The sequence below is a fragment of the Asparagus officinalis genome, chromosome 3 (genome assembly GCF_001876935.1).
Source record: "Asparagus officinalis chromosome 3, Aspof.V1, whole genome shotgun sequence".
Lineage (NCBI taxonomy): Eukaryota > Viridiplantae > Streptophyta > Magnoliopsida > Asparagales > Asparagaceae > Asparagus > Asparagus officinalis.
Genome location: NC_033796.1, coordinates 73,771,548 through 73,783,694, shown reverse-complemented (window position 1 = coordinate 73,783,694; position 12,147 = coordinate 73,771,548). Strand labels below are relative to the sequence as shown.

At 38.7% G+C, this 12,147-nt stretch overlaps 1 protein-coding gene across 1 annotated transcript in view; it reads right to left on the bottom strand.

Moving 5' to 3' along the window:
* Window positions 1-11,007, bottom strand: part of LOC109835285 (protein STRUBBELIG-RECEPTOR FAMILY 6-like) — a 14,752-nt gene extending 3,745 nt beyond the window's left edge. The window contains exon 1 of the mRNA XM_020403267.1: window positions 10,791-11,007. Coding sequence (XP_020258856.1) covers window positions 10,791-11,007 — 217 coding nt within the window. The remainder of the gene's footprint in view (window positions 1-10,790) is intronic.

Genomic DNA, 12,147 nt, shown 5'->3' with positions numbered 1-12,147 from the left:
ATCTCAAAAATATATACATTAGATTTGCGATTAGCAATAAAAACAATTTTCTCATTCATACTAATGATGCATTTATCCGATTTAAAAGAAATATCAAAACCTTTATCACTCAATTAGCTAATGCTAAGAAGATTATGATTCAAACCATTTACCAAATAAACATCTTCTATAACGGGTGAGGGTTTCTTACCAATAGAACAATACCAATGATTTTACCTTTCTCACCACCACCGAAGGTGACACTACCTCCTTCAATCCTTGATAGGGTTGCAAATAACTCTTTGTTGCCCGTCATATGATGTGAGCAACCACTATCAAGGTACCACATCTCCTTACGTTGTTACCGTGATGTTCCCTATAAAAGATGAAGATGAAGATGTAGTAGCTTTAGGTACCCAAGTCTTGGGTCCTTGGTAGTTAGTAGTCTTGGTACCTTTGGGTACCCATATCATTCCATAAAAATCATGGTTGTCTTTAATCCTACAATGAGTAGAAATGTGTCCATGTCTCATACAATATGTGCACACAAAATTTCTTTTGTATGCATGAATGTTAGAACCATGAAACCTATTTCTACCATGATGATGATGATTAGCATAAGCATGAGTGGGTCTAGTCCTACCTCTCTCAATTTCTAGTCTTTCAATCTTTGATATTAATTGCTTATTCTCGAAATCGAGATCTCCTAGCAATTCATCTTTTAGTGCAAGAGAAGTTGTTAATTGTTCTAGCTTAATATCACAAGAAAAAGAAGAGTATTCTTTAGATATTCTTTTAAATTCAAAGTTCAACTCTTCTAAAGCCATAGCTATGTCACATTGCATATAGAAAGATTCACTTTCGGCCTCGGATATTACCTCATGTTCATTTGCCATGAAACAAATGTTGGGGTCATGAAGAGCAAGTTTGGCTCCTTCTTCATCACTATCCGAGTCACTTGGTTCGGATTCTTCCCATCCGGCATACATAGCCTTCTTCTTCTTTTACTTCATGTATTTTTCCTTGAGCTTGGGGCAATCCTTAGCGATGTGGCCCGGTTCATTGCACTTAAAACATTTACCTACATGAGAGGAAAACTTGTTGTTAGATCGGGGGTTAAATTTCTTGTTCATTTTTATGAGTCTAGAGATTCTTCTAGAGAGATGAGCTACTTCTCTAGAAAAATCTACTTCACTATCCGATGACGAAGAGGAGTTATCACTAGCTCCTTTGAGAGCTATGGTCTTCAACTTTGGTGATGGCTCCTCAATTTCCCGTGATGGCACTTCCTCCTTCTCCTTCCCCTTGAGCTTCTTCCCATGGACCTTGAGCTTTCTGATGAGGCTATCGAGAGCTAGAGTAGTAAGGTCATGAGCTTCCTCAATGGCCGTAGCTTTGGGCTCCCATGCCGGAGTCAAAGAGCGAAGTATCTTGTAGTTCATCTCTTGAATAGACAAGTGCTTATCAAGACCATGTAATTCATTGATGATATTAGTAAAACGGGAAAACATAGCATCAATGGATTCATTAGGAAGCATTTTAAATAGCTCATAATCATGCATAAGCCCACTAATCTTAGATTCCTTAACTTGGGGGGTTCCTTCATGTGTGATACATAATTTTACCCAAATTTCGTATGCGGTTGCAAACGTGGAAACTCTATTGTATTCATTGGGGGAAAGACCACAAATTAAGGCGTTCATGGCCTTAGCATTGAGATTGGCTTGGTGCCTTTCTCCATCGGTCATGTTCCCGACTTTGGACTTTTCTACATATTTCTTTTCTATGAGCTCTAGGATGTCAAGATCAATGCAACGAAGGTGAATTCTCATCCTAGCCTTCCAATAAGCAAAATTACTCCCGGTGAAGAGTGGTGGTCTAGTGGTGGATTGTCCCTCTAACATATGCATATTCAAAGAAGCCTCCATTAGATCTTTTCTCTAAGGCGGTTAAACCAAAAACTAATATAGAGACCATTGCTCTGATACCAATTGTTGGACCCTAGAGGGGGGGTGATTAGGGTCAAGAGGCTCTAATTATGTAATAAAAATTAAGACAAGCAAACCACAATATTCTAATGCAAACAAAGTAAATGAGATAGGGTTAGGAATCGTTATCCTTTAACACGTGATGTGTTAACGAGGTTCGGTCCACGGACCAACGTCCCCGCTCCCCACTCTCGCTCCCCACTCTCGAGGAGAAATCCACTACACACCCGGTTTGGAAGCCGGAACTTCGTCTACACAGCGATCCCCTCGCGATCTCACACTACACAGTTTGATCTCAACAGATCACACTCCCTCACAGTTGATCGACACAAGATCACACTCACAAAACAATAGAAATGGTGCAAGACTCTCTCTTTACAAGTCCCTATGGCAAAGAGAAAGAATACTGAAGCTGGGAAGTGAACACACACAAAAACACAGAGAAAACACAGAGAACAGATTTTGAAAATTTTTATCAGGAAGACAGCATCTCTCTGGTTTTTGCAGAAATTAGGACAGCCAAGAAGATGAAGGAGTATGGGTTTAAATAGGAGAGATTAATCATTTTAAAATCACAACCCAATCTTCCTAATTAAGAAAATAATCTCCTTTTCAGACAATGCCACAGACTGTGCCAAACACAGTTAAGTGATAGCACAAGAAAATAATCTCCTTTTCAGACAATGCCACAGACTGTGCCAAACACAGTTAAGTGATAGCACAGTAAAGAAGGCAAACGACCGTTTAAAAAAGTCTCGATTGACCGAATAGATTTTCGGTCGACCGATAGAATATTCGGTCGACCGAAATTAGGAAAACGGTCGACCGTTGACCGAATAGATTTTCGGTCGACCGATAGAATATTCGGTCGACCGAAATTAGGAAAACGGTCGACCGACGGAAAATCCGGTCGACCGCGAGCAGGTTTGAAAACAATGAAACAAACAGAGACTTCATCGGTCGACCGGTGCGGTCGACCGATAGAAAAATCAGGCTTTCGGTCAACCGGTGCGGTCGACCGATAGACTCTCTGTCGCCCAGTGATGAATGGTCATAAGTGCGGTCGACCGCATTCTGATACATTCCAGAACAGTATTTTGACTCAAACAAAAATATTTAGAAAATATTTATTTGACCTCTGAAAATTATGAGACTTTGTAAAATGTTTTTAATGCTAAAAACAAACTGTTTGAAAAAGGAATTTTGTAGATAGGTCCTCATACTTGTGAAAAATAGTATTTTGTGAAAAACGCTTAAAGGCATAAGTATGAAAACGTGTGTGTGAGTCCCAATAACTTCAAGTGAAATCAATAACTCTTTGCCTACATTCTAATACTAGAGAGAAAATAAAAACTAGCTAATATCCTCACATAGAATACAATTCTTGAGTCTTGATATAGCTTGAGTTTGGATGAAGCTTTTATATGAATTTGTTGTTCTTGAAATAACATTGCTTCATCACTATGCCTCCTCCTCCTTTGGATATCATCGTTGTAGCGTATATTCCATCCAATCCTCCATGAATGGCACTAACAAGCTTGATATATGAATTTACTACATTTGCACTCAATGAGCCATTAGTACCGTTAATGGTGGTTGTAAAACATCATCAAAACATAAGGGCTAACAATCTCCCTCTTTTTGATGATGACAACCAACCATTATATAAGAGCAAAATTAAAATAGCTTATAGATAGGTGCTCCCCCTATCTATGAGCTCCCCCTAAGTATATGCAACAAATGAGGAGATTTCTCTCCCCCTTTGTCACCATCAAAAATGGGGTAAAGAGACATGCATGCTACACAAAAAAAATGCAACGAAAAGAAGCAAGCAATTTAGAACTATCACATATTGCATAAGCCCAAGCCATTTCTTATGCGACAAAAATCATCTTCTCCAAGAGGCTTAGTAAATTTCTTATGCGACAAAAATCATCTTCTCCAAGAGGCTTAGTAAATATATCCGCTAATTGAGATTTTGTGTCAACAAAGACTAGGGATACATCTTGTAAATATATCCGCTAATTGAGATTTTGTGTCAACAAAGACTAGGGATACATCTTGTCTCTCTATATGATCGCGTAAGAAATGATGGTGCACATCAATATGCTTGGTTCTAGAATTTAAAACCGAATTTTTGGAAATATTTATAGCACTTGTGTTATCACAAAAGATTTTAATATTTTGAAAACTCAAATCATAGTCAACTAAGCTTTGTTTCATCCATATGACTTGAGCACAACATAAGCCGGCGGCAATGTATTCCGCTTCTGTAGTGGACAATGCAACACAATTTTGTTTCTTGGAAGCCCAAGAAACAAGTGAATTTCCTAAGAATTGGCATGTTCCACTAGTACTCTTGCGATCTACCTTACATCCGGCAAAGTCGGCATCACAAAAACCATATAAATCAAAAGAGATGCTTCTTGGATAAAATAAACCAAGATTAAAAGTTCCATTAACATATTTAATGATCCTTTTGACCGCAATTAAATGAGATGCTTTAGGAGATGCTTGAAAACGTGCACATGCACACACACTAAACATAATATCGGGTCTACTAGCGGTAAGATAAAGAAGACTACCTATTATACCTCGGTATAGTTTTTGGTCCACATATTCACCACTCTCATCCGCATCAATCTTAATACTAGTACTCATGGGAGTAGGTGCATGCTTAGAATTCTCCAAATTGAATTTTTTAACCAATTCCTTCGCATACTTGCTTTGTGAAATGAAGATCCCATCCTTAGTTTGCTTGACTTGGAGCCCGAGAAAGAATGTAAGCTCTCCCATCATACTCATCTCAAAGTGATCCTGCATAACTTCAGAGAATTCCTTGCACAAGGATTCATTAGTAGCACCAAAAATGATGTCATCCACATATATTTGAACTAAAATAAAATCATTTTTCCTTTTTCGCACAAAAAGAGTGTTATCAATTGTTCCTTTTGAAAAACTATTTTCAACAAGAAAACTAGAGAGGCGAGCATCCCAAGCTCTAGGAGCTTGTTTCAACCCATATAAAGCTTTTTGAACCCGGTAAACATGATTAGGGAAAACATGATCTATAAAACCGGGGGGTTGCTCAACATACACGTCCTCTTCTATAAAACCATTTAAGAAAGCACTTCTAACATACATTTGAAATAGTTTAAAATTTTTAAAGCTAGCAAATGCCAAAAACATCCTAATAGATTCTAACCTTGCAACCGGTGCAAAGGTTTCATCATAGTCTATGCCCCCTCTTGATTGTATCCTTGGGCAACCAAACGAGCTTTATTTCTAGTAACAATACCATGTTCATCAAGTTTGTTTCTAAAAACCCATTTAGTACCAATAACACTAGCATTGTTAGGTCTAGGAACTAACTTCCAAACTTCATTTCTTTGAAAATTGTTTAATTCTTCATGTAATTTCCAAACATCATTTCTTTAAAAATTATTTAGTTCCTCATGCATAGCCAAAACCCAAAATTCATCATTTAAAGCATCATTAATCTTTTTAGGTTCTAGATGAGATAAGAATGCAACATTACCACACTCACTCAAAGCTTTTGAGCGAGTAACAACTCCTTTTGAAGGGCTCCCAATAATTTATTCATTTGGATGATTGTCATTGATTTGCAACAAGTCCAATCCTCCCTCAATATCATCATCATCATCGTTCCTAGGCAACACAACTTGAGAACCAACATTAGTCTCATCAAAAGTAACGTTTATAGATTCTTCAACAACGAGACTTCGTTTATTGAAGACCCTATAAGCCTTACTTCAAGGTGCATAACCTAAGAAAATACCAACATCAATTTTGGAATCAAATTTATCATTGTGATCTTTTGTATTTAAAATAAAACATTTGCAACCAAAGATACGAAAATAACCAATAAAATGAGTTTTTCCATAAAAAAGTTCATAAGGAGTTTTCTTAAGCTTTGGTCTAATCAAAACACGATTTAAAACATGGCAAACCGTATTGACGGCTTCCGCCCAAAAATATTTTGGCAAATCAAAAGAATTTAGCAGATACGAAAATAACCAATAAAAGGAGTTTTTCCATAAAAAAGTTCATAAGGAGTTTTCTTAAGCTTTGATCTAATCAAAACACGATTTAAAACATGGCAAGCCGTATTGACGGCTTCCGCCCAAAAATATTTTGGTAAATCAAATGAGTTTAGCATAGTGCGTGCCATCTCTTGTATGGTGCGATTTTTCCGTTCAACAACACCATTTTGTTGTGGTGTTCTAGGAGCGGAAAACATATGAGTTATACCATGATGAGCACAAAAATTATAGAAAAATTCATTTTGAAATTCACCACCATGATCACTTCTTATTTTAACAACTTTCAAATCTTTTTCATTTTCAATTCTTTTAACATGATTAGCAAATTCTTCAAAACAATCATTTTTCTTAGCAAGAAATATTGTCCATGTAAAACGAGAAAAATCATCAATAATCACAAAAACATAGTGTTTGCCTCCAAGAGAGGTAACACGCATAGGACCAAATAAATCAAGATGAAGTAATTGCAAGGGTTTAGAAGTCGATACCTCATGGATGGATTTGAAAGAAGACTTTGTTTGTTTACCTTTGGCACAATCCTCACATATGGTATCTTTGATGAAGTGCAAGCTAGGTAATCCTTTTACAAGATTTCTCTTAGACAATTTTGATATTAACTCCATATTTGCATGTCCAAGTCTCTTGTGCCAAATCCAAGGATTTTCATCAATTGCCGCAAGACACTTCACATCTTGATTTACTAATTCATTCATCTCAAAAATGTATACATTAGATTTGCGATTAGCAATAAAAACAATTTTTCCATTCATACTAATGATGCATTTATCCGGTTTAAATGAAATATCAAAACCTTTATCACTCAATTGGCTAATGCTAAGAAGATTATGATTCAAACCATTTACTAAATAAACATCTTCTATAATGGGTGAGGGTTTCTTACCAATAGAACCGATACCAATGATTTTACCTTTCTCACCACCACCGAAGGAGACATTGCCTCCTTCAATCCTTGATAGGGTTGCAAATAACTCTTTGTTGCCCGTCATATGATGTGAGCAACCACTATCAAGGTACCACATCTCCTTACGTCGTTGCCGTGACGTTCCCTACAAAAGAAGAAGATGAAGGTGTAGTAGCTTTAGGTACCCATGTCTTGGGTCCTTGGTGGTTAGTAGTCTTGGTACCTTTGGGTACCCATATCAAACCATAAAAATCTTCATTGTCTTTAATTCTACAATGAGTAGAAATGTGTCCATGTCTCATACAATAGGTGCATACAAAATTTCTTTTGTATGTACGAATGTTAGAACCACGAAACCTATTTCTACCATGGTGATTGTAGTTGTCATAAGCATGAGTGGGTCTAGTTCTACAACCCTCAATTTCTAATTTTTCAATCTTTGATCTTAATTGCTTGTTCTCGAAATCGAGATCTCCTAGCAATTCATCTTTAAGAGCAAGAGAGGTTGTTAGTTGTTCTAGCTTAATATCACAAGAGGCATGCAATTTTTTAAAAGAAGAGTATTCTTTAGACATTCTTTTAAATTCAAAGTTCAACTCTTCTAAAGCCATAGCTATGTCACATTGCATATAGAAAGATTCACTTTCGGCCTCGGATATTACCTCATGTTCATTTGCCATGAAACAAACATTTGGGTCATGAAGAGCAAGTTTGGCTCCTTCTTCATCACTATCCGAGTCACTTGGTTCGGATTCTTCCCATCCGGCATACATAGCCTTCTTCTTCTTGTACTTCATGTACTTTTCTTTGAGCTTGGGGCAATCCTTAGCGATGTGACCCGGTTCGTTGCATTCAAAGCATTTTCCTACACGAGATGAAAACTTGTTGTTAGATCGGGGATTAAATTTTTTGTTCATTTTGATAAGTCTAGAGATTCTTCTAGAGAGATGAGCCACTTCTCTAGAAAAATCAACTTCACTCTCCGACGACGAAGATGAGTTGTCACTAGCTCCCTTGAGAGCTATGGTCTTCAATTTTGGTGACGGCTCCTCAACTTCGCGTGATGACACTTCCTCCTTTTCCTTCCCCTTGAGCTTCTTCTCATGCACTTTGAGCTTTCCGATGAGGCTATCAAGAGCTAAGGTAGTGAGGTCATGAGCTTCCTCAATGGCCGTAGCCTTGGGTTCCCATGTCGGAGTCAAGGAGCGAAGTATCTTGTAATTCATCTCTTGAATGGATAATTGCTTATCTAGACCATGTAATTCATTGATGATATTAGTAAAACGAGAAAACATAGCATCAATGGATTCATTTGGAAGCATTTTAAATAGCTCATAATCATGCATAAGTCCACTAATCTTAGATTCCTTAACTTGGGGGGTTCCTTCATGTGTGACACATAATTTTACCCAAATTTCGTATGCGGTTGCACACGTGGAAACTCTATTATATTCATTAGGGGAAAGAATGCAAACAAAGTAAATGAGATAGGGTTAGGAATCGTTATCCTTTGACGCGCGATGTGTTAACGAGGTTCGGTCCGCTGACCTACATTCCCGCTCCCCACTCTCGAGGAGAAATCCACTACACACCCGGTTTGGAAGCCGGAACTTCGTCTACACAGCGATCCCCTCGCGATCTCACACTACACAGTTTGATCTCAACAGATCACACTCCCTCACAGTTGATCGACACAAGATCACACTCACAAAGCAGTAGAAATGGTGCAAGACTCTCTCTTTACAAAGCCAGCCAAGAAGATGAAGGAGTATGGGTTTAAATAGGAGAGATTAATCATTTTAAAATCACAACCCAATCTTCCTAATTAAGAAAATAATCTCCTTTTCAGACAATGCCACAGACTGTGCCAAACACAGTTAAGTGATAGCACAGTAAAGAAGGCAAACGACCGTTGAAAAAAGTCTCGGTTGACCGAATAGATTTTCGGTCGACCGATAGAATATTCGAAAATCCGGTCGACCGCGAGCAGGTTTGAAAACAATGAAACAAACAGAGACTTCATCGGTCGACCAGTGCGGTCGACCGATAGAAAAATCGGGCTTTCGGTCGACCGGTGCGATCGACCGACAGACTCTCTATCGCCCAGTGACGAATGATCATAAGTGCTCCGGTCGACCGCGAGCAGGTTTGAAAACAATGAAACAAACAGAGACTTCATCGGTCGACCAGTGCGGTCGACCGATAGAAAAATCGGGCTTTCGGTCGACCGGTGCGATCGACCGACAGACTCTCTATCGCCCAGTGACGAATGATCATAAGTGCGGTCGACCGCATCTGATACATTCCAGAACAGTATTTTGACTCAAACAAAAATATTTAGAAAATATTTATTTGACCTCTGAAAATTATGAGACTTTGTAAAATGTTTTTAATGCTAAAAAATAACTGTTTGAAAAAGGAATTTTGCAGATAGGTCCTCATACTTGTGAAAAATAGTATTTTGTGAAAAACGCTTAAAGGCATAAGTATGAAAACGTGTGTGTGAGTCCTAATAGCTTCAAGTGAAATCAATAACTCTTTACCTACATTCTAATACTAGAGAGAGAATAAAAACTAGCTAATATCCTCACATAGAATACAATTCTTGAGTCTTGATATAGCTTGAGTTTGGATGAAGCTTTTATATGAATTTGTTGTTCTTGAAATAACATTGCTTCATCACTATGCCTCCTCCTCCTTTGGATATCATCATTGTAGCGTATATTCCATCCAATCCTCCATGAATGGCACTAACAAGCTTGATATATGAATTTACTACATTTGCACTCAATAAGCCATTAGTACCGTTAATGGTGGTTGTAAAACATCATCAAAACATAAGGGCTAGCACTCCGAACAATATCGACTTAATCAAACCGTCATGTTAACATTACACCTCTGAACGGTTTCCCTTTTTTTGATCTGACCGGTTAACATTACACCTCTGTTGACCTATCCTAGCGAATTCGACCAGTTAACATTACACCTCTATCAAATTCATTCTCATCAAAAATCGATTAGTTAACATTACACTTCCATCGATTTCTTACCGCTAAGTTAATATTATACTTCCAAATGGTAGTCGTCCTTCGGACTCTCGTGAACCAATCGGTTAACATTACACCTCTGTTGGTCACTCCTTTTTAGCACGTTAACATTACACCTCTGTCAAAATTCTTCAGTACTGTCATGTTAACATTGCACCTCTAAATAGTATTAATCTTGCAAACCTGATATGTTAACATTACACCTCTATCAGTTTGATTCAACCGACCGGTTAACATTACACCTCTGTCAGTCATCCCATTTGGCACGTTAACATTACACTTCTGTCAAATATCTTCTTACTGTCATGTTAACATCACACCTCTGAACAGTGTCAACTTAATCAAGCTATTATGTTAACATTACACCTCTTTTAGTTTTATCCTAACATCAGTATCCCCAGCAAAGATGTTACAATGATACGTTAACACTACACCTCTATCATACATACATCAAGGGAGATAAGAAGTTATTTTATTTATTGAAAGAACTACAAAAAAAAATCATTGTGCAACACACTCAGCCACTCGTGCATCCCTGACTTCATGAGCACCCTTCTGGGCCCGCTCACTCAAGGCCCTAGGATCGATGGGAATGGTCTGGGATCTGATGATCGAGAGATGCTCTGTTTCAACTTGAAGCTCCGCAACTTGAGAGTCCCACCTCTTGGTCAATTCGGCTAGATTAAGCTCAAGCTCCTCCTTTTGGTGTTGAGCTACTTCTAAACGCATCTGAGCCGCAGCAATGGTCGCCTTAGCCTCATTAATTATTATATCTTTTCTTGGATAGCACCTTGAAACTCTGTCTGGTGTCCATCAACCGATGCAATGTTGTCATTCAAATTGTGTACTTTCATACTGATTCGCTCCATTTCTACACTGGCAGATTCACTGACCTTGTCGAGAATTGCTAGCAAGCGACAAAATTCAATCTCAGCAATGCCATCAAGATCTGCTGTGCGAAGCCTATGCAGCTCTTGATAATGAAATTTAGCTTTATCGATTATCATCTTGAAGGCTCGATGCGGACAAAACCAATGATCAAAGTCAAGACACCTAGCTTATCCCTCAATAGTTTTAGAGTACAAATGAGAAGTCAAGGTAGCCATGACACTCTGATTAAACAACCTCTCCAGACTCTCCATCAAGATCACTACCTCCACCTCTACCAAGTCCTCAATATCAGGGGATTGAGGAATCTTCACGAAACTCGAAGGACCCGCTTTAGTAGAGATTACCATAGCATCCGTGGTAGTCAGAGAGACAGTTAGGATGACTTGTATCTGCTCATAGCCTAATATAAGATACGGTGCAAGTGTCACCAAGATATTAGAGACAATAGAGGAAATCACTGTCCTTACCAACATCACTATGGTCGTAGGCGCATTCGCGGGTACAACTTCAACACCCATAGATGAAACCTCTAGTTCACTAAGACTAGCTGCAGCCATGCTTGGGTCATCATCATGGGATGACTTAGGGCTTAATGGCCCCTCCCTTTCAACCCTTGCCGGCAAGGGAGAAATCAAGACGCCATCATCATTATCATAAGCATCGTGAATAATCAATCTCCGCTGCACTAACGAAGCAGGCGATGGTGCAGGAACCTCGGTCATTTCAACTTCAGGTATTAATGTCAAAATACTGAAAGCATCCTCAAAGGTAGTCACTGGTTCAAAATAACCACTCGGAGGAAGAGATAGAAGCATTTGCTCGCCCGTGATCCCAAAATTAGACTCATCGTCTGAGTAGCCAATGTCATCAAAATTGCCTGCATCTTTAGGCTTATCTAGGTGTAGATTCAGGCTTAGGAGACGCTAAGCACTATTTTTTGAAGAAGGTGGAGGAGGAGGAACATGTAATAGCCTCTTTCCTTTCCCATGTCCCCTCTTGGGTACTCCTCGATGAATTGTTGGCCCAATCGACTCTTGATGTTGATGCCAACCTGTCTTGCAAGAGTAGGGTGTTCACCTGGTTCTTCCCGTCCTTCATCTGACACACCTTTCACCAAAATTCTCAAAGTCTGGGAACTCTGCTCTTTGAGCCCTTATGGGATAGCTCCTTATACCCCCAGGTGATCCAATACAAACCGGTCTTGTTTACCTAAAACTCAGGAGGAGGAACAATCACCTCGCTATACCACTTGCAAA